Source organism: Podarcis erhardii (genome assembly GCF_964252035.2).
Source record: "Podarcis erhardii genome assembly, chromosome: 2".
Lineage (NCBI taxonomy): Eukaryota > Metazoa > Chordata > Lepidosauria > Squamata > Lacertidae > Podarcis > Podarcis erhardii.
Genome location: NC_138498.1, coordinates 21,041,254 through 21,068,830, shown reverse-complemented (window position 1 = coordinate 21,068,830; position 27,577 = coordinate 21,041,254). Strand labels below are relative to the sequence as shown.

Sequence of the window (27,577 nt, the reverse complement as noted above, 5' to 3'; positions counted from 1 at the left end):
CCAGCTCTCACTTCCATACATAACTACTGGGAAAACCATAGCTTTAACTATATGGACCTTTGTCGGCAAGGTGATGTCTCTGCTTTTTAAGATGCTGTCTAGGTTTGTCGTTGCTTTTCTCCCAAAGAGCAGGCGTCTTTTAATTTCGTGACTGCTGTCACCATCTGCAGTGATCATGGAGCCCAAGAAAGAAAAATCTCTCACTGCCTCCATTTCTTCCCCTTCTATTTGCCAGGAGATGATGCTTAAAAAAACATACAGTGGTACCTCAGGTTAAGTACTTAATTCGTTCCGGAGGTCCGTACTTAACTTGAAACTGTTCTTAACCTGAAGCACCACTTTATCTAATGGGGCCTCCTGCTGCCGCCGCGCTGCAGCTGCACGATTTCTGTTCTCATCCTGAAGCAAAGTTCTTAACCTGAGGCACTTTTTCTGGGTTAGCGGAGTCTGTAACCTGAAGCGTATGTAACCTGAAGCGTATGTAACCTGAGGTACCACTGTATTTACAATTTGAACTCAGTCAATGTATTGATCATTGCATGCCGCATGCATGCATCACTGGACATTTTTATATATTTATATTTATATTTAAATATATATAGCAAAATAAATAAATAAAACCTCCAAGTAACTAAGACTCCCGTCTTAATTTACCCATTGTCTCAACTTCCTCTCCGTGCCCCGCCCTGCCATGCCTCTGCAAGAGAAAGCGAGCCAAAAAAAAAAGTGGGGCGCGAGGCCAGGAAGAGGCGAAGGGGATGCGGGGCGGGGAAAACCCCCGAACCCCGCCCTTTCCCTGCGCCTGCCGACGGCGTTGGGTGCCCGGATGCGGGCCGCTTCCGGGTGTGAGGCCACTGCCAGCAGTAGGTCCTCCCGCGGCCTGCGAGCCTCTCTCTCTCTCTCTCTCTCTCTCCCCGCCGACGGGGACGGAATGGAGACGGAGGCGTTGTTGCTGGAGGCTCGCGAGAGCGTCGAGGCGGCGCGCACCTACCGCCGCGAGCTGCAGCAGCGCCTGAAGGGGCTGCAGCTGGCCCGGCAGCAGGTAACGGGGGCGGCGGGCGGCGGGCGGCGGGCGGAGTAGCTGAAGGTGGACCGGGAGGTGTTGCCAAGCGCTGCGGAGCCCCTCTCAGCCTGCAGCGGAGATACCCCTGCCCAGGGTCGGGGCAATTCGGTATGGTGTCGGAATTGCCCCTTCTCTACTCCTGACAGAGCTTTTTGCGCCTTCTCTGCAGCCACGGCTGCTGCTCCTCCCGAGGGCGCCAGGAGGAAACGTTTTTATCTCTCTCTCTCTCTAGCTATTTCTTTGGCTTTTTGAACATCCTTTTAAACGTGTTTGCTAGGCGGGGCTTATTAGTTTGTTCTGGGTTTTTGCGTTGTGTTTTTTGTTCTCTTTTCTTTTCGTTTTTTGAATAACATTGTTATTATTATTATTATTATTATTATTATTATTATTATTATATTTTCCAAGATTTTTAAAGCAACGTACTTCCATATATATATATATATATATATATGTGTGTGTGTGTGTGTGTATGAAAGTACGTTGCTTTAAATACACACACACACGACAGTGGTACCTCAGGTTAAGTACTTAATTTGTTGCGGAGGTCCGTTCTTAACCTGAAACTGTTCTCAACCTGAAGCACCACTTTAGCTAATGGGGCCTCCTGCCGCCGCTGCGCCACCGCTGCACGATTTCTGTTCTCATCCTGAAGCAAGGTTCTTAACCTGAAGCACTATTTCTGGGTTAGAAGAGTATGTAACCTGAAGCGTATGTAACCCGAGGCTAGGTACCACTGTGTGTGTGTGTGTGTGTGTGTGTATGTTTATGTTTATATATGTTTATGCTTATATATGTGTGTGTGTGTGTGTGTGTGTGTGTGTGTGTGTGTGTGTATATATATATAATATTTGTCCAGTAGCACCTTAGAAACCAACTAAGTTTGTTCTGGGTATAAGCTTTCGTGTGCATGCAGACTTCTTCAGATACCAACATTTTCCCATTCATCTTGACACCAAATTCATCTTGTCTGACTTTCCCCGCTCCCCCTGTTTTCCAATTTTATTTTATTTTTGCATTTCTTCCCCTTGCATACAATTACTTTTGCATTTCATTTTTTAATTCTTATTTTTTAACTAAGATATCAAATTACTTCATAAATGCTACACCAATCCTGCTAATCTTTTAACATATTTACAGTGTTCTTTGACATAATCTATAAATTTTATCCAATCTTGCTTGAGTTTCTTCTCGTCTTTTTTTGAATAACTTTTTATGGGGTTTTATAAAACAAGAATAATGTTATACAAATAAGTATGCCAAGTTTTCTCATGTCATTTGTATGTCATAAAAAATAGCATAATAAATGTGGAGTAATATCAACAACATATGGTTCATTATTAGTGGTCAGTGTATAAGTTATTGGTTCATGGTTTAAACAAAGGGGAAATAGGATAGAAGAGAATTTTTTTTTTTTGTAGGAAGAAAAGAGGGGGAAAGAAGGGATGGGGGGGAATGGTAAGTGGGATGGTGTCGGGTGGTTATGTTGTGGTGTTGTTCTCGTTTTGAATTTTTCATGCCACAAACCACCTTGGTAATCTTTGGGTGAAGGGCGGTATACAAATTTAATAAATGATGGTGGTGGTGGTGATAATCAGTGCTTTTTTTCCTGGGGAAAAGGTGGGGGAACTCACCTTGAAAGTTAGTTGGTTAATTATGGGCCTAGTGCCCCCCCACACACACATAGACACCCCGCAGGCGGTAGCAAAATATTAATATGTATGTGATTAAGGAACTTGAGCAGACAATGATATGGATCAGAAATGGCCACAACTTAATTGATTACAGGTATAGGTGGATTTTGGTCTCAGGTATAGGGTGTATGTCCGTTCCGGCCCCCGCTAATAATAATAATAATATGATTTTTTTAAAAAAAGGTAAGGGAACTCAAGATGCCCCGAGTTCCTGTTCAAAAAGCCCACTTATTATTATTAATAATAGGCATCATCAGTGTGCTCTTGTGCCATAGCCAAGGGCAAAACTGGACATTATGTTGCCTGGGTCAAAGACTCAGTTTGGCATCTAAGAGCAATAGCTATTGTGGGAGGGGGGGAGTTAGCTGAGTTTCTTGCTCCTAGTGAAGCTTGCAAAGGGGCTCCATTGAGGCTTCCATCCATGGATAACTATGTAGCTGGCTGCACATTGTTTTTGGTATTTTGGAAAGAAGTTCTTGCTTGTTTTGATTATGATCAAGAACTGCAAGCATGACCCCTATAGGAGCTAATTTTTAATGAGCTCAGACAGCTCCTGTGTGTCTTAAATAGACAGGAATTAAGTAGATATTAGATCTGCTTGCTGACCTCTTCCAAATGTTTGAAGACGTTCTTGCCTCTTTAGAACCAGGTTAATTAATTAAATAACTCTGAAATTATATAAAATACAAACATAAATTATAAAATCAATTTCACTGAATATGCACCTCACTGTAGTAACGGTCATAGAGGTAGCCGTTTTAGTTTGTGTGGCAGCAAGAAGTAACAAACTTATCATTAAATAGGGTCCACTTCATCAGATGCATGAAATATTATCCCCGCTTGCAGGAGGATTGTAATCGGTGAGATTAGGGGGGGAATTAAGTCCCAAAAAATTCCGATAGTGGACAATTCAATAAAAGCTTGAAGGTGTGCAAAAATAAGCACAGTGACCCTTCTCTTCATAGCAGAAGTGACAGGTGAAACACAATCAACTTGGCAATACTGGGTTAATTAATATCTGCAGTGAGACAGGAAACTCTTGTTTTTGTACAGACCCAAAAGAAACTCTTAATAAATTGTAATCCATCTGCTTTACATTGGAGCTCCCTTTGAAATCTCTTTGTTCAAGAATGCCCCCTTATGATCAGCAACAGAAATCAGATGGTTTTTGAATATTGCCATTTCCTACGCCAGATTTGTACTCATTGATTCTTTTCCAAAAGCCTGCTTGACCTATCCGGAAGGTGCTGCCTTGTTGTAGCATGGTTAAATAAGGGATTGGAGCTCCTTCCCAGTGAGGAAAGGGTTTTTGATTTAGAAAAAAATATTCACAGAACATAATCAGCTCACTGGGTTCACTGCCACTGGCTTGTGTCTGGAATGGCCAATGGCTTGTTTGACTTGGATTAGACAACAGTATGGAGGATTGGTCTATCGGTGTCTTTTATACATGATCACCTAATGAAACCAACCTGTTCAGAGGCACTTTGCTACTGAAGACCAGTTGCTATGAGGAAGCAGGCTGGCAAGCTTCCTTGGGATTCCTTGGTTGGTAGATCTTTGGTGGTCTGTTCCAGCTAGGCTCCTCTTGCATGCAGACAAGACCTGAAGCCAGATACAAAGGGTTAGTTTGAGTGGGATTTTCTTCCAAGGAAGTTGGTGTTGAATTTCAGCCTTAGGAAATGTCTAGAACAATGTAGCAGTGTCATCATCAAGGTACGGTCTGGAAAAGTGCCCACTGTTACATACAGGGTTGTACAACAGCCTGTCTTGCTTGCCACACTGTAAGCAACATTGAAAACATGCGTTGGTGGTGTGAGCATTTAGGCGAGAGAGAAATCTGTACTGCACGTACTTTATTCTAACATTTGGTTTATTGGTCTTGCCTTCTGTTTAACCTAGTGTTGTGTGTGCACATTTAAGCTCAGTACTGTATTGGGAATACTTGCTTTGATTTCTTTGAGTAGTTATCAGGGCACATGTTGATATTTGGGTTATAGGGGCTCAAGGGCAGGGGAAGGCTAAGACTGAGTGATTGCTCTGAAAGCGTTACGCTCCTCTCATTCTCAATTATTTTTCTATGTAGCAGTGAACTTTAGCATAGTGGCTGAAATGCTTTCATAGGCTTACCCAACTTGGTGGCTCTGCTTTCTCTTACACGAGCCTCAACATTTGGGATGCAGTGGAGTATTTTGACCATTATGCATCACTGTCATTTTTCTTGAAAGCTTTGGCTCCAAAGCCATAATTTTGTGAGCATGTATGTGCACGTCTTTCAAGTTCCCACAGTTGAATAGTCAGGGCAGACTGAGTAAAACTGATTCCTTTATGTAAAAGGAAAGCTTGGACATGCTAGGTGGTGGGTGCTATGAAGCTCCCTTGCTTAGACATTAACCACAGTTTAGGATTCAGATGACACGCTAAACTGTGATTAATTTCAGAAGTGAAATCTTCCAGAATTTGATTGGTAAATGAAAGCAAAACTTCTTGGACTGTTGTCTATTTCTGTCTTGTTGGCCTGTTAGTTCTGCGCCTTCAGCAACAGCCAATAACTGCTTTCAATATTTTCATGGCACTCTCTTTACCGCAGAAAAGGCAATATTTAACTACAACTGCTTATCTCTAAAACTTCTCAGACTCTTGGTGCCTGTTGCTGCCAACATCTTCTGTTAGTGCCAGATAAATGTTTCCTGCAAAATCCAGATGCTATTTGGCCTTGTATTTGTGCATCTAATCTCTCTAATCCAAACAACTGTAGGTGGATTGGCATAGTTATTTCCATTGTTGAAGCTGTTAAGGCAGTGAGATAGCCATATGTTGACTTTAAGGCCAGGTGTTGATTTGAACCTGGAGAATGTCAAGGGCCAGTGTGGTGCAATGGTTATAACGTTGAACTTGGACTGGAGAGATTTAAGATCAGCCATGGAGCTAACTGGGGCTGCACCCTTCTCCCCACATGCCTGGGCATCAGCCTCATTGAATTTAAAATGACTTGCTTTTGATTGGGCGCTGTGCAGTGGCGTAGCGTGGGTTGTCAGCACCCGGGGCAAGGCAAGTAATTTGCGCCCCCTAACCCCCAGATGTTGCGGCCGGTGCGGCCGGGCCCCCCTGCACCCCCCACGCTACGTCACTGGCGCTGTGAATAACCTTGTTCTTTTTGGAGCATTCTTGTTCTTGGCCTAATCTTCCTTAGTCCAAGCTGTGACTAACATGCTCCAGGAATCCTGGGACAATGGAGCCTTCAGTATTGAGATTCTGTTAAAAACATGAATTTGCAGTATAGTTACCCAAGTTTTCAAGCAAGTCCACATAACTCACTGGTCCACAATATTAGATAGAACACCTGTCCACGTGGGCTTTTGGTCATCATTTGTGGCCCAACTAAGAGAAAACAGAACCAACTCAGAGCTGTAGCCTAGAGACATTTATTGCTTGCCCCAGATGTGCAAGCAAGAAGCCTCTTCTAATCAAATGTAGCTGCCTGCAGGCAGTGTTTTTTACACCGGGACAAGCTGGCATCTTAGATGGCATCCTGTTCTTAACCAAAATCCTGTTCTCTGATTAGCCTTGGCATTAACGTTTCTGAATAAGATACAGTACTTGCATTTTCTGGCCAAAGTATTGCACCCGTGCAAAAAGGATCCCTGACGCAATTGATGGAATCACACTTAATGTTACTTTTTCTCCACTCTGCTTCTGCGTGCTGTATCCCTCTTCATGCACAACTGCTCATTCATGCAAGTGCCTGCTCATAAAATCATAGAAATGGAGGGGGCTGTATTATAGACCGTCTTGTGTGACTGCCTCCTTGAAATCTAGAACTCTAGAGAACATTCTGGCTGAGGCTTATGAGAGTTGGACTCCCAACAACCTCTGCAGGATCCAAGATTGCCCATCCCTGACCTAAAGTAAATACTTTTTTTTTCTTGCCGAAAGTGAAGGATAAGATATGCAATTAATTTTTAAGAGACCTTACACTACTGCAGTTGTGCTGTCCTAAGTTGCCGCATCAGTGGTTTGTTCCCCTAACATGGATGCTTTATTTATTGTGCTGGATAAATAATATACTGTACCAGCTGATAAATTGAGATTTGCGCATGCAGCCACCTGGCCCTATGTCCCTTTTTTTTACCTTGCACAGCATGGTGGAGGATCTGGCCTAAAAGATCTAGGGGAGAAAATAGTGCTTCCCTTCTCCTTTTCCTGCCACTTCTGTTTTATGTATACTTCCTTTTTTTTCTGAAGCACTGAAAGAGCAAGTGAAGTCTTAACTGCAAGGGGACTTCAAAGTCCTTTGAATGTGGCTTAAAGAGGAAGTTGAGCTTTACATAATGGTAGAGCATCCTGTGTTTTTCTGAAGATCAAGAAGTTACATCTGGCTAACATCTCTGCAGCCTCTCTGATTGAGAGAAACGTTTTAAACAACTTTTCCATCTGGACCAGGATTGATTTCTCTCAATGGCTTAATTCTCTTTCCAAACCAGATTAAATTTACAAACTAGCTCTATTCTTTATCGTGTGAAATGGTTATTGCGAAATCATTTTGGCATCTTGCGGTGGTGATTGCTCTCAGAAAGTCTGTTCTGAAATTTGGCTGCTCTGCTTAGCATAAATTAGGCACGTTGCCGTACAATTAGTGCCAATTTTTACATTTGCACCACTGGCTTCTCTTTCCTTGCATCGTTGCATTGCTGATTGCATGAAGCTGTTAATGAAATGAGGGTGGCAGCAGTGGACCTTTCTGGAATGAATGAGAATGGCTTGTGCCCAATCACTCTTTCCCCTCCTTTATGCTTGGTTTTCAGGACAGAAACTGCCCACGCTGCTTTTCTCCTTAATGTAAGCAAGATGCTTTGTTCTGTTTTGTTAATCAAGGATGTGTGGAATTCTGGGGGGAAGTTCCGCCTAATTCTGTCGTAGTCATTCTGCTTCCCCATTGCAGTGCAGATCCTTTTGATGAGCGCTGCCCAGTGACATCCACAGGCTAAGCCAGATGTGGTGTGGGAAGACCTATAATCAGCTCTCCTGTTTCCTTTTTTAAATTTTAAATTGGATGCAAGGAGCACCAAGTTCGATTGCAGCGACGAGAGGGGGAGATGCTGTACCCTCCTGTGCCATTTCTCCAGTCTAAATCGTATTGTTAAAATAGTTTGTAGGGATCAGCACAAAATGTCAAGGTGTCCGTGTATTCAAGAACATGGGTTATGAAAATAAATACCGTATTTTTTGCACCATAACACTCACTTTTTTCCTCCTAGAAAGTAAGGGGAAATGTCTGTGCGTGTTATGGAGGGAATGCCTACGGGTGGCATGCCTACGGATTTTCCTCCTCTAAAAACTACGTGCGTGTTATGGTCGGGTGCATGTTATAGAGCGAAAAATACGGTAAATAAAATTGCAGTCTCACCAAGTGCTCAAAAATGTGTTTACAGCCCTGCTCCCCAATCCAGCCGTTAAACTGCCTGGAGTTTGTCTCTTTCCCCCTCCCCATAGAGCTAACCGTAACTTTGAGAGGGGAGTGGTTTTTACTTTGGAGACCTTGTTTCTTAGATTTAGGAATACAGATTGGGCTGTTCATTCTTGTTCTCTGACAGGTATAAATAATTAAATTGATGATGATGAGGATGATAATTATATTCCTGTAATTTTTCTCTGTTGTACTACATGGTTTTGAGAGCTCTCCTGCACCCTGTGATGTTACCACAGTCATACCTTGGTTTTTGAACAGCTCAGCTCACAAACAGCTTGGAACTCGAACGCTGCAAACCCAGAAGCAGGTGTTCCGGTTTGCGAACTTTGCCTCAGAAGCCGAATGCTCCTGCAGAACTCTCCTGCAGCCATTCGGAAGCTGTGCCTTGGTTTTTGAACATTTCGGAAGCATTCTGTTCGAAAACCAAGGTACAACAAATTCTGAATGGCAAGAGCCCGATTGGTTTTGGCCCTGCCCCAGTTGGCCCGGCTTCTCATGCCTTTGGTCTCCTTCCAGATCAAAGAGAGTGCGGCACTGACAAGGGATGTACTTGAACAGCATTTTAACGACTTGAAAGGGACCTTGAGGAAGCTTCTGGATGAGCGGTTGGTGTCCTTGCTACAAGAAGTAGATGCCATCGAAGAAGAGAGCATCAAACCATTGGACGAGTGCCGAAAGCTAATAGAACAGGGTGTTGGCACTGCTGATGAACTCCTCCGGGAAGGTAGGAGGCTATCTTAAAAACATGCCAGTTCTTTTTGAGCATGGGGGCTCCCCCCAAAAAACCCTCACTTGTTTACAGCACGCATGCAGGGATTACACTGTCTTGCCCTACTCCTCTGCCAATGATGCTCCCTGCATCTTAGGTGACAGTTGACTGGTCCTGCTTAGGTACCAGTATAAACATACAAGACACCTCCAAGCAATGTAGAATCTCAATTGGCTCCTCCCTTGGGTGGAAGGAACCAAATCCACCTATGATACCGTATTTTTTGTTCTATAAGACTCACTTTTTCCCTCCTAAAAAGTAAGGGGGAATGTGTGTGCATCTTATGGAGCGAATGCAGGCTGCGCAGCTATCCCAGAAGCCAGAACAGCAAGAGGGATTGCTGCTTTCACTGCGCAGCAATCCCTCTTGCTGTTCTGGCTTCTGAGATTCAGAATATTTTTTTTCCTTGTTTTCCTCCTCCAAAAACTAGGTGCGTCTTGTGGTCTGGTGCGTCTTATAGAGCGAAAAATACGGTGTTATGCACTTGGAGCCTGTCCACATGACTGCCAAGCATGCAGGGTCTCTGATTGGTACACCCACACACATCCTTGGTGAGGGGATGGGACTAACTGCTGGAAGACCCCCTTCGCACATGCTTTCAGTGCATGCGGATGTTTATGTGCAACATGCCTCCTCCCCACTAGTTATATTTCATTTATGGTACACATGGCATCAGCTAGGCTCATTGTGCTAGATCGGCCTTCCCCAGCTCCCATCAGACTCAGCCAGCATGGCCAATGGGCCAGGATGATGGAGGTGGCATGCGGTGAATTTTTTTGCAGGTGAACAATTAGGGCCAGAGGCACCAGCTTGCAAGGGTGATTTTTTTTCCTGAGGTGGGGGGACGTCATGCACGTGATGTCTTGACATCACATGTGTGAGCAACGCACCTCCCTCCCTCAGCCAGGCAGAAGTTTCTCTGGCTTTGGGAAGGAGATGCCAGGCCTCTGAAAGGATGCTGGAACCTTCCTTCCCCAAACTGGACAGGTTCTCTACAATAGAATGACCGTATTTTTTGCCCTATAGGACGCACTTTTTCCCCTCCAAAAATGAAGGGGAAATGTGTGTGTGTCCCAGTGGCGTAGCGTGGGTTGTCAGCACCCGGGGCAAGGCAAGTAATTTGCGCCCCCTAACCCGTGGATTTGCGCCCCCTAACCCGTGGATTTGCGCCCCCTAACCCGTGGATTTGCCCTAACCCCAGATGTTGCGCCCGGTGCGGCCGGCCCCCCCTGCACCCCCCACGCTACGCCACTGGTGTGTCCTATGGGGCGAATGCAGGCTTTCCCGGGCTTCCTGCAGCTCTGCGCCACCCTCCGGAGCCCGGTGCAAAGCCGGAGGGTGGCACAGGGCTGCCTGCATTTCGAAGCCTGGTGCACGCTGAAGAGCGCGCCTGGGCTTCGCGCACCTCTCCGCAAGCCTGGGGAGACCGGTGCGGCTCCCTAGGCTTGCGGATAGCAGGCTGTTCTGGGGGCAGGGGTCGGGGGTCGGGGGAAGCTTGGGCTTCCCCCGCGCCTGCCCCGTGCCTGGGGGGGTGGAAATAATTTTTTTTCTTTATTCCCCCCCCCCCAAAAAAAATTAGGTGCGTCCTATGGGGCAGTGCATCCTATGGGGCGAAAAATACGGTATAGAGTTGGAATGGATCTTGAGGACCATCTAGTCCAACCCCCTGCAATGCAAGAATCTCAACTAGATCATACATGACATATTACCATCCAACCTCTGCTTGAAAACCTCCAAGGAAGGAGAGTCCACCACGTCTCATGGGAGTTCGTCCCACTGGCAAACAGCTCTTACTGTTAGAAAGTTCTTCCTGAAGTTTAGTCGTAATCTCATTTCTTGTAACTTGAATCCACTGGATCAGGTCCTAGCCTCTGGAGCCATTATATCTGTTGTAGAAATACCTTCCGATGCAGAATTGAATGTTGCATGTGCCCAGTTGCTGCCTCCAGGTCAGGGGTTGCCTTTTCTCAATAAAAAAAAGGGGGGGAAGGACCCCTGACAGTTAAGTCCAGTCACGAACGACTCTGGGGTTGCGGCGCTCATCTCGCTTTACTGGCCAAGGGAGAGGACATTTGTCCGCAGACAGTTTTTCCTGGTCATGTGGCCAGCATGACTAAGCTGCTTCTGGCGAAACCAGAGCAGTGCACAGAAATGCCGTTTACGTTCCTGCCAGAGCAGTACCTATTTATCTACTTGCACTTTGATGTGCTTTCGAACTGCTAGGTTGGCAGAAGCTGGAACCGAACAACGGGAACTCACCCCGTCTCAGGGTTTCGAACCACCGACCTTCCAATCGGCAAGCCCAAGCCTCAGTGGTTTACACCACATCGCCACTTTTCTCAATAGGAACATCTTAATTTTTATTTTTTATTCCAGGAGAAACTGTCATCCATGGTGTAACAGGGGAGGAGAGTGACAAGCTTTGCAGCTTTACCAAAAAGGCATTGCATATTCAGCTGGATAGGTAAGAGCATGAGTAGGCAAACTAAGGCCCGGGGACCGGATCCGACCCAGTTGCCTTTTAAATCTGGCCCGCAGACAGTCCGGAAATCAGTGTGTTTTTACATGAGCAGAATGTGTCCTTTTATTTAAAATGCATCTCTGGGTTATTTGTGGGCCATAGGAATTTGTTCATTCTTTTTCTCCAAACTATAGTCCGGCCCCCCCACAAGGTCCGAGGGACAGCGGACCAGCCCCCTGTTGAAAAAGTTTGCTGACCCTGGGTAAGAGCCGTGAATTGAGGGTGGAGGTTTGATACTTGTGTGACTGGCTGATAATGGGTGTCAGGGTTTTCCCAATTTAGGACAGTTGATCTGAATGAGAAACACCTCTTTTCTTAAAAAAAGGGTACAATCTAGCCAGCCTTTCCTGACCCGGTGCCCTCCAAATGTTTTGGGACTGATGGGAACCGTAGTCCAGAACATCTGGAAGGTGCAAGTTTGGGCAACGCTGGTTTAGAATTCCCTAGCCTGTTTGTACATGAACTAGCAAGACTGGTGTTCATAGCAGCATTCAACCTTCCAACTCAAAGCACTGTCTGGTCATCATTTGAAATGCCTGGATTTCAGAAGAGATTACTGTGAAACTCGAGTAGGCTAAATTTTGGGTTTTGTAAAAAGCTTTTTGAGGTTGGGGAGATAATCAAATACATGTGCACTCTCTTGTAAATCCTGTCAAATCAAGAGCGCCAAACCTTTGTTGATTCTTTGAAAACAGTTGCTTATCAAGTTACTAGCAGTACTGAATAGTCTCCTTCTCTGTCTCTCTCTCTCTCTCTAGTTTGCCAGAAGTACCATCCTTGGTTGATGTGCCTTGTTTATCTGCACAGCTGGATGACTCTCTCCTTACAGTAGTGAGAAATCAGATCTTTAACCATGGAACAGTGGCATCTCGACCACCAATACAGATAGAAGAGCTGATTGAGAAGCCTGGGGGCATCATTGTTAAATGGTGCAAGGTGGGTGGAAAAGAGTCTTTTCAAGATCAGACTCCAATATGCACTTTCTTTCTTTTTGTTTGTGCTTTAATCACTTTCATTTAAGCGGGTGGCACTGTGGGTTAAACCACAGAGCCTAGGGCTTGCCGATCAGAAGGTCAGCGGTTCGAATCCCCGCGACAGGGTGAGCTCCCGTTGCTCGGTCCTTACTCCTGCCAACCTAGCAGTTCGAAAGCACGTCAAAGTGCAAGTAGATAAATAGGTACCGCTCCGGCGGGAAGGTAAATGGCATTTCCTTGCTCTGCTCTGGTTCGCCAGAAGCGGCTTAGTCATGCTGGCCACATGACCAGCCAGTAAAGTGAGATGAGCGCCGCAACCACAGAGTCATCTGCGACTGGACCTAATGGTCAGGGGTCCCTTTACCTTTAAGACAGTTTGTGATTATTGATTCTCAGGCAAGACAGTTTGCACTTACTCGGACCTTACAGACTGAAAGTCCAATCCTAACCATGTATACTCAGGAGTAAGTCCTGTTGAATTCAGGGGAGGTTACTCCTGGGTAAGTGGGGTGTAGGATTGCGGCCTTAGCTGACTATGTTATTTTTTGCGTTCCATGTTTTCAAAAATCTGTCTTTTTCTGCTTTGCCATGGAATGTTTTGGACAGTTTCTTCAGACTTCTTGAAGTTCTTTGCAAAACCAAAATTAACTTGCAGCATCTATAAGCAAAAGCAAGAAGAAGGGTACAGAAAAGATACCTTCCTCTCTCTCTGTGTTGACCCAAATTATTCCCCTTTTGAAATTACAGTATGTTTCATTGCTTCATATTTCATAGACTCAGGAAGCTTCTCCACAAATTAAAGACTTTCTCATGAATTCATATTACAAGTAGCAGTTTTTAAATCCATGATTGTGTGGCTTACAAATACCTACTTTGAGATGGTTCCCTAAACAGATATACAGTGCATTTTTGGATAACTTTTTGCTTTTAAAAAAAGAAGTAGCCAGCCTCCATAGTGAGTGAAGACAGATATCTTGCTAATGATTGCAAACAGCTACAATGTTCACATATTGATTGATTTAAATTATTATTATTATTATTATTATTATTATTATTATTATTATTATTATTAATTTAATATTTTATTGCATCTTTAGGCCAAGGTTAGGAACATTACACATAACATTGCTGAATAATAATAATAATAATAATAATAATAATAATAATAATAATAATAAATTATTTATACCCCGCCCAAGTGGTTGGGCTTCCCCAGCCACTCTGGGCGGCTTCCAACAAAATATTAAAATACAGTAATGCATCTAACATTAAAAGCTTCCCTAAACAGGGCTGCCTTCAGATGTCTTCTAAAAGTATAGGAGAGCAGGATACAAATGCAATGCGATAAGTAAGCACCCTCAACAACCCATTAAAGAAAACACAACTCCACAAGGATAGTTAATGCAGGAATAAAATAGGACCATCATGTCACCAGCTGCTTCCTGGTCTTCTCTGCCTCCGACAGGATTTATGCTGCAGTCAATGAAACTCCAGGGTTCAAGGGAGACTTTGGTGGTCTGCATGGCTTCCTTTTCCCTTCCTTGCGATTTCTTGCCATTCTCGACTGCCATTCTCCTTTGTTCCGTCCTTTTCCTTCTGAAACTGCGCAGGTTGTTTGTTTATTTACTTATATGCCCTTTGCATGCCAAAATAGCTTCTAAGCAGTATAAAATAAATTACTTGGTTGTTTTTTTTTAAACACAACATAATTAAATTTCACAATAAAACAGTGCCCTCAAAAAATCATTAAAAACCATCCATGATTAAGACATACAGTGGTACCTCGGGTTACATATGCTTCAGGTTACAGACTTCGCTAACCCAGAAATAGTGCTTCAGGTGAAGAACTTTGCTTCAGGATGAGAACAGAAATCATGCCCTGGTGGTGTGGCGGCAGCAGGAGGCCCCATTAGCTAAAGTGGTGCTTCAGGTTAGGAACAGTTTCAGGTTAAGTACAGACCTCTGGAACAAATTAAGTACTTAATCCGAGGTACCACTGTACAGTAAAAACAAGCCCTTTCAGAAGCATAGCAATTAAACCGACTCAAAATGCAATTAAAACAGTTGGATCAGATAGTTTAAAGTTCAGGAGAATGCTTGTCTAAACAGGTTCTTGGAGCCCCCATGCCTGTTTCTTTTTCTTTCCACAAAAATTACAAAGAGTGAGTTCAAATGAAACATGCAAGCTGAGTCCCTTTTGCAAATCGAACATCAGTTTGCATAATTATCTGTTTACACTATTATATTCAGAACACACAATTGAACTTTCTGGGCACCCAAATTTTTATTTATTTATTTGCTGCAGAATGCAATTACCACTCTCCTTTCGCTGCTGTGACATGAGAGCTTGTGTTGCCCTCCTTCCCCTTGGGAGAGGTTTCTCGAGGACTTCCTGACCCATGTGACCCTGAGCCAGCAAAAATAATGTGCTTTGCAATATTACCTTGACAACGTTGCACTTCGGAGAGCTAGCAAGATAGTTGAATTGGAGGAAGATTAAAGGCAGTGTGATAATCCAATAACTGGGCTCTGTTTCAGGTCGATGAGGACTTTGTGCCACAAGATTACAGGCTTCAGTATCGTAAGAGTACGGCCAACCACTTTGAAGATGTGTATGTCGGCTCGGACACAGAATTCATAGTGCTCCATATTGATCCCAATGTCGATTACCAGTTCAGGGTTTGTGCACGAGGAGATGGCCGCCAAGAATGGAGCCCGTGGAGTGTTTCTCAGACTGGTCGTTCCACCTTGGTGCCCCACGGTATTATCCTTCGCATTTATTATTATTATTTACTATATGTATCCCGCCCATCTGACTAGATTGTGCCAGCCACTCTGGGCGGCTTCCAGCATATACAGAAACATAATAAAACATCAGACATTAAAAACTTCCCAAAACAGGGCTGCCTTCAGATGTCTTCTAAAAGTCAGATAGTTGCTTATTTCTTTGACATCTGATGGGAGGGCATTCCACAGGGCTGGTGCCACCACTGGGAAGGCCCTCTGCCTGGGTTCCCTGTAACCTCACTTCTCGCAGCGAGGGAATTGCCAGAAGGCCCTCGGAGCTGGACCTCAGTGTCTGGGCTGAATGATGGTGGTGGAGGCGCTTCTTCAGGTATATTGGACCGAGGCCATTTAGGGCTTTAAAGGTCAGCACCAACACTTTGAATTGTGCTTGGAAATGTACTGGGAGCCAATGTAGGTCTTTCGGGTCATTATTAATATAATTACCATCTTGATGCCCAATTGATGCAAGGACTTGCAGAGGACTTCCCCCGACAGGACCTAGTTGGATCCTGCTCAGTTGGATTCCAGTGGGACTTCTCTGAGTGGATGTATTTGGGTCCGGATGTAGGTGTGTTTAGGAACAGAGACTTGCCATCTTTGTAACTCTGCTGGTTTGGAGTCCCCCCCCACACACACACTTCAAAATAATGCAGTCTTCCCATTTTGGAGTGCAGACAAACGTTCTCTAAACATGAGAGTTGCAGCCCCTCTTTTCCCAGGTGGTGAGCTGGGGTCCCAACATCCTGGGAAGGCTGTGTTGCATCACACGGCCACCTTGCACCTCTGAGTGATGTGCACGTGTGTGCTAGTTCCTGTTTGCCCTTCCTTTGTTAGAATGGACGCCTGGCTTTGAAGGCTACAGCTTGAGCAGCCGAAGAAACATTGCACTTCGAAATGATTCACAAGTGGGCGGGGTGCTGTACTCCAGAGCTCCAACCTACTATTGTGGTCAGACATTGACATTCCGGTAAGTCGTTTTGCTTAGCTAACATGCCACAGCATGTTTTCCCCAGCAGGATTTTGTGTGTGTGTGCTTGCGTTTGTTTCTGTCTTCCTTGAGCATAGCTGTCAACCGTCCCTTATTTGGTGGGAAAGTCCCTTATCCCAGCGCTGTGTCCCGCTGCTGTCCCTTATTGATGATGTCCCTTAAATTTCACGGGTTTCAAAGGAAGCAGCTCCTCTCCCTCCCTTCCTGTCGGCCAGGGAAGAGGGAGGCTCCAACTGTGTTGCTTGGCTGTGTTGCTCACCCAATGATGAGTCTAACAACGACTGGGGGGTGGAGCTAGCATGCCTTGTGCCGATCAAATCGGCCGCGTTGCCTGGGGACTCGCCTTTGCTCAGCGCTTCCCAGCGGAGAGGTGACGGTGGTTTTCCTTGCTGCATCCCCTTTGCTGGGTTGCTGCGCTGTGGGAACCACTGCTTGAGGCTTTGTTTGGCTGCTGGCTGGGCTTTCTGCCTTTGGCTCAGAGGGGCTCAGAAGTTGAACATACCCGTGTTCAGAAAATCCCTTATTCTGGCTGCGGATCCCTTGTTTTCGAGGCTGCTGGTCCCTTATTTTCAAATCTGTAAGTTGACAGCTATGTCCTTGAGAGATCTGGCCACCTGTTGTTTTGACTCGGTTTGACGCATTGTCTGATTTTAGCATTCCTAACCGTTGCCTTATTTTACCCAGCATTCCTTGAGCACAAAAGGGGTAAACCTGTAGCACCAAGGGCAGTGTTAGAAACTCTAAATATATAATCTAGGCACCATGTGGCTCCTTAAACCAAGGTTACAGTTGCCAAATTGGAATGTCTAGTTGCCTTTTGGGGGCAAGATGGCTCTAAAAGTCTTTTTCTTTTCCAAATGATGGACTGACTTTGATTGATTCTCAGTTAAATATCTGGCTAGATCAGATGACAACCTTGAGCTAGGTTAAGAACTTTGAGGACTTAAGAAAAGTAACTTTATCCAGGGACAGTCCACATATATATATATATATTGTCCTGTTCCAACCTCTTTTTCTTAATGGTGACATGGATCATTCATAATGTGAGAATACTCTTCACAACTGTGAGCGGGGCAGTGGGGTGGGGTAAGTGAAGAAAAGCTACAACAATTGAATATAACGTTGTTCACAGCTCCTGCTCAGGCTGCACAGAAAAATGCATTTTGGTTCCTGAAATTCATTCCGCTTGTGCAGATAAAATATAACCGGTAGAATTCTACAGCATGCGGTATTAGTGTGTGAAAACAGTCAAGATCCAATGATCCCCAGGCGCACACCTCCAGATGGTGGAGAGGTCAGGTGCCATCCTGATCCCCAGGCCTCTTTACTTGGTTGCAAGTAGACGCTAGTTAGGTGCAAAAAGGGTTGGCGTGGATCAGGGGCTGCCCGCTGCTGACCCTCAGAGATCCCCGACACTGCTGCTTCTCTTAAATAGTGGTGCAGAGCAGAGGTGGGGCGTCTGCAGTCCAGCTTTTCTCCACGATCTTCTTTCATTACATTCCAAGACGGACCATTTCCCCGCCCCCCTCAGTCTTAAAGATATTTGAAGCCCACAGTGCCCTAAATTGTCCTGAGTGATCCCTTATCTAGTCATTTCCTCCCTTGGCAGAGGAGCTCACTCATTCCGCCGGAGCCGTTGCAAAGATTCCAGCTGCAGTTGCTGGTTCATTTGTGTCCAATATTTGCCACCTCCCCCTTAATTATAGGTCCGACTATGCTACGGATGGCTGACTTCAGCAGAACCTCCCAGCGGGAGGAGGCTGTTTGGGCAACATTGGCTTTCAGACTTAAACTTTCTAATTTGGGACAATGATATTAGAAATCTGGGCACTGCTCCTGTCCCCAGGGCAACGCTGTTTGGGCCAAGGAAGGGCCCCCTTGGAACTGCCCTGGTGCCAGTTGCTATTAGTAGGGTAAGAGTCTCTGATTACACAGATGCTTAGTTTTAGGAAGCCTCGTTCAATAGGCTTCCCACTTGCTCTAACCAGCTCCATATGGCCCTGGTAAGCTATTGGCAGAGGCCCTACATTGCATCCTCCTGCCTTCTCCAGCTAGGGGACCCAGGAGTGGACCTATTTGGCTGCTGCACCCAGGTCTCGAACCTGGTTGTGGCTGCCCTCCTTCCCTCTTGACTTTCCGTCAGTGTGTCCACATTCCCACCCGCTGAGAGCACATAATGTCTTGCTGGAGCTGAGCTTAGTCTAGGTCTGTTCAACGCCTGAATGGGCCATCATCTCGGAACCCCCGCATAGCTTTGCTTTGAGTTCCACGATCAGAGAAAGTTAGGGTGTCGTTTTTCTTTCGTTCTTAAAATAATTGTTGTTGTGGTTTAGTCATTTAGTCGTGTCTGACTCTTCGTGACCCCATGGACCAGAGCACGCCAGGCACTCCTGTCTTCCACTGCCTCCCACAGTTTGGTCAAACTCATGCTGGTAGCTTCGAGAACCCTGTCCAACCATCTCATCCTCTGTCATCCCCTTCTCCTTGTGCCCTCCATCTTTCCCAGCATCATGGTCTTTTCCAGGGAGACTTCTCTTCTCATGAGGTGGCCAAAGTTTTGGCGCCTCAGTGTCAGGATCTGTCCTTCCAGTGAGCACTCAGGGCTGATTTCCTTCAGAATGGATAGGTTTGATCTTCTTGCAGTCCATGGGACTCTCAAGAGTCTCCTCCAGCACCATAATTCAAAAGCATCAATTCTTCGGCCTAACAACCCAAAAATGAAGCAACCGTTAAACACTGCAGGTATAAAATATCAGTTACTACTAAAGCCAAGAATAAAACAGGCTCAGAACTTCAACAGCGTAACGAGATTCCTGCCTCCGTCCAGTGAGTGAGACAAAAAAATTGCTCTGGGGAGGCCAGTGAAAACCAATGAGTCTTTAAGGCACTGCAACAAGGCTGAAGTGCAGCTGCCTCCCGCAGCTCTAGTAGCAGGGAGTTCCAAAGTTGTGGAGCCACTGCAGAAGAGTCGGTTTGCTCGTGTTCTCTTGTGGACACCCATCTCACAGATTTAGACTGTTCCAAGTTAAATTTTTAATACAGTGGTACCTCAGGTTAAGAACTTAATTCGTTCCAGAGGTCCGTTCTTAACCTGAAACTGTTCTTAACCTGGAGCACCACTTTAGCTAATGGGGTCTCCTGCTGCTGCCACGCCGCTGGAGCACGAATTCTGTTCTCATCCTGAAGCAAAGTTCTTAACCCGAGGTAACATTTCTGGGTTAGCGGAGTCTGTAACCTGAAGCATATGTAACCTGAAGCGTATGTAACCCAAGGTACCACTTTAGTAACCTTTTCATTTCCTAAGGCCATTAGTGGATTCATTTTCTTTCCCCTCATTTTTGTGTTTTCCCTCTCTACCTACTGTTCCTTCCTTTCTGTGGGAGTAGGAGTGGGCTGTTTTTAAAATGCATTTTGCTGCCGCAAGCTTCCCTGGATGCTTTTTAAACAGAAAAGTGGGACAGAAATGTTTTCAAACAACATGCTGCCTCAGAGCTCTTGCACCCACAAGGCTCACTCTTTTTTATTATTCCGCCACGGATGCTTCTCCTGACTCAGACATTGCTTTGACAGAGGTATTTCATCAGGGTGATGTCAGTCATTTGACAGCCCCCGCTGTTCATCCATCATGGACTGGTGCGTTTACCTGTCAGGGACTCAGAGGAATGGTGGGAGGCGTCAGCTGGGGAACCACCAAGGGAAGAAGGGTAGGACATTAATGGGTGGTCAGAGGGAGAAGAGGGGAAAGACTAGGAAGAGGTAACAGGGCTTAGTGAGCTGGGAGAGTCAGTGGCAGAGAGAGTCCAGAATCAGAGGCAGAAGCTGAAGCAGGAGACTAGGAGGAGGGAGGCCAAGAGGCAACACTGAGTCAGGCTGGTGAGTCACGGGGGTCTTCCACTCTTGCTTTGACAAACTACCCTCCCCGCTGGTATCCCAGAACCAGAAGAGGACTGAAACAGGTGGAGCAACAGCATGTAGGTGCAGTCTCTGATTGCTTGGGGAAAGCCCTGGAGAGGAGGTGACTTAGATGGCTGTGGGGACTTTCAGTCTCGGCAACTGATTCATGGAGCAAGGTCTACCAGGGGTGAGCTGCTGTGCTCATTTGGCTTGACGCTCAGCCAAGGGTGAAATGTGAAGGTCGTGTTTTTGCTAATAAAGAGTTAAGTTAGAACGGTGTGATTTATTGCCGGCCGGCTCTTTGACATCAGCTCAGTTTCTAGAGCCATCCTTCCCCAAACACAGTAGCGTTCCGTGTGTGAGAAGTTAATTAACTGAATGAAATGCTATTGTGTCCATAGTTGTTCCCTGCCTCCCCCTCCCCAGAAGTTGGGAAGAAACCATAGGTCAGTCGTAGAGCGTGTGCCTCACATGCAGAAGCTCCCAGCATCTCCAGTTAAAAGGATCAAGTAATTAGAAAAAAAACTTCTCTGCCTGCGTTAGATCCTAGAGAGCTCCTGCAAGTAGAGGATGCTGTCTCGTTTAATGTAGAACTTTCACTCCGAAGCACATCTGAACCAATGGCTATAAATAAGTGCAGAAGTTTAAAATAGTATTTTTTAAATTAAAAAAACATTAAAAAAACAACAACATTGGCTGACAAAATCTGATTGTAAATCTCGGGTTTACTTTTCCAAAGAGAGCTAGATTGCTTCCAGGTGTAAGAGATTTAGGTTTTCCCTCCTCCCCTCCCATTTTGCAACACACATTTTTGGCTCTTGGGAGACAGGAAGGCTTGGTGGGAGTATTCGCAGTGCAATATGGCTACAATTTTGAGCTGTACTCAAAATGTCTTGACAGGCGTCTCATTATTGCCCAACCTGCCCTTTTTTTAAAAAAAAAAAGTAAAAAGCAAGCAAAACAAATGTAATTTCCTCCTGAAAATTTCAAGCGATACTTATCGCTCGACACATGTTCCATATCCAGTTTGCTTTCATTGCTGGCTATAGGAAATTGCGTCATCTCTAAAATAAACTGGTGTGTTTTCTTTTATGTCTGCCACTATGATCAGTGTCTACAACTTCACTGGTATGTTTAACCGGCAAGAAGCAGGGCTGTAAATGTGTTCCTCTTCTTGCATAGGTCCAATCTGCAGGTGTTTTGTCTCATTGGTCAGGCAGATAACATTCTTCCATGAATGGTGGGGATTTTTTTGAAAGGGGAAAAAGAATGATGTCTTCCCCATTAATAACCCTCTGAACAAGGATAATGCTTTGTTTTCACATAGCGGTGCGTATGACGCATTGGTGAAATGGGAAGATAAATGGGTTATTTAACTTGAATCAGAATGAATACTAGACTAATTAAAACTTGAAAAACATTTTTCATAAAATAAAAAAGAAACTGTCTATAACTGTAAGAATACTAGAATATTAAAAAAAGCACCTGTGGTTGTTTGCCTGGGGGTCTAGGAACATGATGTGGCCAAATATTGAGTTGTTTTTGTTTTGAGTATGTATTTTGTGTTTTTATATCGTCATTTTATCCTGAGAACCACCCTAAGACCTGCGGATATAGTGTATAGGGTTCATGGGATATGGGTGGCGTTGTTGTCTAAACCACTGAGCCTCTTGGGCTTGCCAATCAGAAGTTCAGCGATTCAAATCCCCATGACAGGGTGAGCTTCCGTTGCGCTGCCCCAGTTCCTGCCAACCTAGCAGTTCGAAAGTGCGCCAAAAGTGTAAGTAGATAAATAAGTACTGCGGCGGGAAGGTAAACGGCATTTCCGTGCGCTCTGGTTTCCGTCACGGTGTTCCATTGCACCAGAAGTGGTTTAGTCATGCTGGCCACATGACCCGGAAAGCTGTCTGTGGAAAAATGCCGGCTCCCTCAGCCTGAAAGCGAGATGAGTGCCACAATCCCATAGTCGCCTTTGACTGGACTTAACCGTCCAGGGGTCCTTAATCTTTTTTTTTTAATAGGGCAGTATACAAAATTTAATTTAATTAATTAATAAGTAATAATAATTTGTGTCTCTTTTCTAATGTGATCCCTCAGCACTTTGAATGTCATCTCTTTATGTGATAGTTCAACATTCTTAGATGTGCCTATATCCAAAATGGCACATGACCCATGAATGCATTGGATCAGCTTACACCCTGAGCTGTCACAGTTTTGCCAGCTTACTTCAGTGTTGAATTAGTTGCACATAGTCTGGCTCCATGTGCTGAGATAGTCCCTGCGCTGGAATGAATGGGCAAACCCTCACCTAGAGAGATTTTATGAATTTTTTTTTTTTTTTTGCTTTAGTTTGCTCCACTTTAACAAAGAGGCAGCTGTTCCAACGAGCCACAGATTCAGCAATAAAGTTTCCTCTACCAATTTACTGCCGCTGAACTGAGGCAAACGTCAACATTGTTGCCATAATTTTCAGGGTGTGGGTGATACCATAAGAAAGGTGCATTGTCATTGATAAAAACTGATACAATTTATATTAATAGCACAAAATGCATCCAACTTTCTCCTCAGAATTGAAACAGTCGGTCAGCCGGACAAAAAAGACAGTATAGGTGTTTGTGTGGCGCAGCAGAATGGCGCTGATTCCCTGCAGAGAGATAAAGCAGTTTGCGTGAGCACCAATGGTGAGTTGCCCAAGAATTCACTTGCACAACTTTTTAAAAATGAAAAATAATCTGATTTATCCCAGATTTTGCCTTCTTCTGTCCTCTAATATAGTCTACAAATTCCGGAACTATATAAAACCTTAGAACTGTGAATTTCTTTATTTTTAGAACTTACTTGTTTTATTTTTATTTCGTAAAATTTATATCCTGCTTATGAAGGTGAAGCTTCAAGAATCTGGGAGCTATCGCCCAACCTGGTGACCTCCAAACAGCAACGGGAAATTTATAAGTCTCTCTTAAGGGCACAACCTTCTCCCAAGGCAGCTTCATTCAAATACAAATGGCATAGGCAAACTCGGCCCTCCAGCTGTTTTGGGACTACAACTCCCATCATCCCTAGCTAACAGGACCAGTGGTCAAGGATGATGGGAATTGTAGTCCCAAAACATCTGGAGGGCTGAGTTTGCCTATGCCTGAAATACAGTACAGTACTACCTCAGGTTAAGTACTTAATTTGTTCCGGAGGTCCGTTCTTAACCTGAAACGAGTGTTTTTAACCTGAAGCATCACTTTAGCCAATGGGGCCTCCTGCTGCTGCCACGCTGCCGGAGCACGATTTCTGTTCTCATCCTGAAGCAAAGTTCTTAACCTGAAGCACTATTTCTGGGTTAGCGGAGTCTGTAACCTGAAGCGTATGTAACCTGAAGCGTATGTAACCTGAGGTACCACTGTATAACTTAGCTTTATATCCATGGCAGCGGCTCTCAGCTGGAGCATGATGGAGGAGGTGTCCCTGGTTGCTGATAGCCTCAGCAGAAAGTGTGCCTATTTAACACACATTTAATTATCGCTGACTTTCATTTTTGCATCTCATTGGCATTCAAACACCCCCCCCTTACAGTTTCCCCCATTATTTACCTGCCAACTAACATTTTACTTCGTGCATCGTGACAAAGCTGGACTGTGTCCACAGAAGCTTATGCCTTAATAAATGTATTCGTCATTAGGGTACTGCAGGACTCCAAGAGACTTAGCATGGCTAGCAGTTTGGAAATTTATAGTTACTTCAGGAAATGAACGCATTGTGGAGCAAAGGGTAGGGCTCTTGAGAACAAATTCAGTGGAACCTTGGTTCTCAAACTTAATCTGTCCCAGGAGTCTGTTTTACTCCCGAAACCATTCAAAAACCAAGGTGTGGCTTCCGATTGGCTGCAGGAGCCAAATACAGATGCCAAAAATATATATAATTTGGCATCTGTATTTGGCTTCTTCTTTGGTTTTAATTGGTATAAAATGGAAAGCTTTAAAAAAAAATTAAATAAAGAAATAATAAAAATTGGACCGATTAACTAATGCTGATTTCTTGCTGGCCTAATAATATAATACTATATAATAATAATTTATTATTTATACCCCCCCCCACTCTGGGCGGCTTCCAAAAAAATATTAAAATACTCTAATACATCAAACATTAAAAGCTTCCCTAAACAAAAGCTTCCCTAATAACCTTTATAAAGTTGTTTGCAAGGCTGCAAAGGGGGATAGAATAGTCAGATCACAGTCCAGACGTTACTGGGTTTTCATGTCTCGTTCATGAAAGCTAATGTTTCTTGCCTTACCTGTTCCAGGTGCTGTCTTTGTAAACGGAAAAGAGATGACAAACCAGTTGCCTGCAGTTACTTCAGGATCAGCTGTGACATTTGACATAGAAGCTGTGAATTTAGGCCCTTCCAATAATAATAATGAAGGGGGGAACTTCAAACTCAGAGTGACAATTGGCTCCAACAACAGGGAAGTGGTCTTTGACTGGGTACTCGATCAGTCCTGCGGTTCTCTTTATTTTGGGTGTTCGTTCTCCTATCCAGGCTGGAAGGTGCTGGTGTTCTAACTTCTCCACCTCTGAAATGATGCCAATTGTTTTAAACTGTATCATTCCTCCAGTGGTTGGACTTGGTGATACAGCGATTAACTAGTGCAGGCTCTGAGTACACTGGTGTGAGTCTGTGCAGGAAGGAGCCCTCTAACACAACCTGCCGATGTGATAAACGTTACTTGAACTATTTACTGTATACAGTTTAAAATACTGGTGGTGTGTTTAAGTAATCTGGGGTGGGGGTGGGGAGTAAGCCTTCACTGTTGCTATCAAATTTATATTACTATTATTTTTATTATTATTAACTTTAAGGGAGGAAAAGCCAGAGTTGAACCTTTTGCTGTGTTCCTGTCTGTGTGGTTACGCTTAATGAACAGCCCAATTTTTCTAAAGTGCTGTTCTTTTGGCTCAGGGTTTATGGACCAAAGTTCCTTGTATGCTTATCCTATTCATGAGAGTACGGTACTGTAAACTGCTGCTGGGCAGACACTCAGCAAATGCTTCATTTTTGTCAGTTGAATACCAGGCATTAGTGTTTCTTGAATCCTGCTCCCCCATTTACTGCAGCAAGCTGAAGTATTTGTTTCCCCATGTGCAGTACCTCGGTTTCATCTCTTTACCTGTGTGCCTTGGTTTTTATTCAAAAGTATTGTACAGGACAGATAGATAAGCTTTCCAACAGTGAACTTGCAGAGCCCAGTTGAGTGCCATTGAATGGCTGATATTTAACTTGGGTTTTATTATTACCTCCTGCTTCAGAAAGTGCCTCTACCAAGATGATGTCACATGTTCCCAGGGGAAATTCTATAGTAGGGGAGGCCAGCCTGTGGGGCAGATCCTGCCCAGGAGGCCATGTGTGGCAGCAGCCTGTTAAGATCAGGCAATTTTGGTTACCTTCGAAAAGTGTCTCTTTTCCCTCTGGCTAAGGTAACATTGCAGGAAGATCTAGAGTAGCGGTTCTCAACCTGTGTGTCCCCAGATGTTGTTGGACTACAACTCCCATCATCCCTAGCTAGCAATGCCAGAGCTCAGGGATGATGGGAGTTGTAGTCCAACATCTGGGGACCCACAGGTTGAGAACCGCTGATCTAGAGGCTCTGAGAGGGAACACACCATTTCTTGCAGTGGTGGCTCCTAAAAGGAGGAAGAGATTTTTTACAAGGGAAAAGAAGAATTCCTGATCTAGGAGATGTTCCTCTCCTAGCCCAGTACTCCCATCAGGAAAAATGCTATTGAAAAGATCTCTGTCTCTCCCTCCCCGCCCTGTTTTTCTGCTAATCAGCAGAAGGGGAGGGTGTGTCTGATATATGGCTAGTGACTGTGTTGGCCACTTCTGGCACATGGCTGTCAGTGGGTTGACCTCAACAGCGTCCTTCTGCTGAAAGAATTAGGCTACCCTCATTCTGTAAGGAGGTTTTGTAGAACTCCTGAGCATTTGTGGGTGGGTGGGTGGGTGGGTGGGAATCTATAATAGGTGGCAGTCAGAATTAACCAGCATTCTTATACATCGTTGCTTTGCCCTTTCTTACCCATCCGTGAGTTCAAAGAACAACTCTGCAATAACTTACTTAGGATAGCGTGCTACATGAATGATGCTGAACTTAAGGTACCATGTAGACAACGGTGTCTGTAAATGCATCATCTATCAGGGATTTTATTATTTTGCTGATGTAACAAGGTCCGTGCATAGACAGGGTAGTGATATTAAACAGGGAATAACTGCTGTGTGGCACAGTTGTGCACTCAAACGGGGTTTCCCAAACTGTTTCCCAAACAGCTGTTTTCGGACAATTTCCATAATCTCTGAGCATTGCTTCTGCTAGCTAGAGATGGCGGGAGTTGTAGTCACAACAACACCTAGTCTAAATGATAAAGTTGCTGTACTTCAACTCCCACTAGCCTTGGCCATTGGCCATACTTGCTGGGACTGATGTGGCTTGTAATTTAGGAAGCTCTGGAAGGCCAAAGGTCTCTCCCCCGCCCCCTTTGTTTAGGCAAATTCAACCATGCAAATGACGTGAAATGCACTTTTTTCATGTTTAAAATATAGTACAGACCAGTTTTACTTGCAGACATGTCCTGTCACAAACTCTAGCTGTTCCGTGGCAGCCAGAGGCTGCTTACCACAGCATCCTGTTAGGGACGAACAAAGTAAGACGTTGTTGATGAAAAACAGGAAAGCACCTTTCTGCATATCCCAGCTGCTCTAGGGCTGCGCTGATGCCAAGACCTCGGGTGCTGGCACAAGAGCTCCAGTGACCTTAAACTGGAGCCTAAGAGAATCGCAATATCTCCTTGCTGCACCAAGTTAGGACCTCTCCCTTGTCCTGAAGCCTTAAGGCTACTAGTGGGGAATCCTTGCCCCTCCAAATGTTGCTAACGACAACACCCATCAGCAATAGCAAGCATAGCCAGTGTCCCGGAATGATGGGAGTTGTAGTTCAGTAACATCCAGAGGGCTAAAAGTTCACCCACCTTCTCTGTAGCCCAACAGCTCTGCGGAACAGAGGCTGTTGACATTTGGCAAGCGAAAGGCTCCCCCCGACACTCCCTTGGCCTCAAAGTAGAAAGCTGGGGTTTGTCGTGGACTTTGGGTTCTCTTGTGCCACATGCCAGTATAGTTCCCTTGCACTCAGGCAAGCAGCCTGCCTTATTCATGTTAACGCAGGTGGCATCGTAGAATTGGGAGGGACCCCCCTCCCCGATGATCATCTAGTCCAACCCGCCGCAATGCAGGAATCACAATTAAGGCATGAGCTACTTTAGAGCAATTCTAAGAATTAGGCAGTATAGTAAAATCTAATGTAAGCAAGCAGAGCTCTGCAAACTTTAAATGGAGCAAACAAAGCAAAACACTGTTAAGGGTGGTTAACTCTCCTTCCCC

At 44.8% G+C, this 27,577-nt stretch overlaps 1 protein-coding gene and 1 long non-coding RNA gene across 2 annotated transcripts in view; both read left to right on the top strand.

Moving 5' to 3' along the window:
• LOC309335167 overlaps nt 1–27,577 on the top strand; it is a 157,470-nt gene that overhangs the window by 113,417 nt on the left and 16,476 nt on the right. The gene's annotated exons all lie outside the window — the stretch shown is intronic.
• CRLF3 (cytokine receptor like factor 3) lies at nt 841–26,559 on the top strand. Its single transcript, XM_081849827.1, has 8 exons — nt 841–1,042; nt 8,741–8,948; nt 11,370–11,457; nt 12,273–12,450; nt 15,027–15,249; nt 16,110–16,242; nt 22,726–22,838; nt 24,449–26,559. The coding sequence occupies exons 1-8, from the start codon at nt 932–934 to the stop codon at nt 24,706–24,708; spliced, it is 1,314 nt and encodes a 437-aa protein (XP_081705953.1). The 5' UTR covers nt 841–931; the 3' UTR covers nt 24,709–26,559.

Coding starts and splice junctions, on each gene's coding strand:
- CRLF3 (XM_081849827.1), top strand. CDS start 932: ATGGAGACGGAGGCGTTGTTGCTGGAGGCTCGCGAGAGCGTCGAGGCG. Junction 16,243..22,725: donor GGTCAGACATTGACATTCCG/GTAAGTCGTTTT, acceptor CTTTCTCCTCAG/AATTGAAACAGTCGGTCAGC. Junction 22,839..24,448: donor AGTTTGCGTGAGCACCAATG/GTGAGTTGCCCA, acceptor TACCTGTTCCAG/GTGCTGTCTTTGTAAACGGA.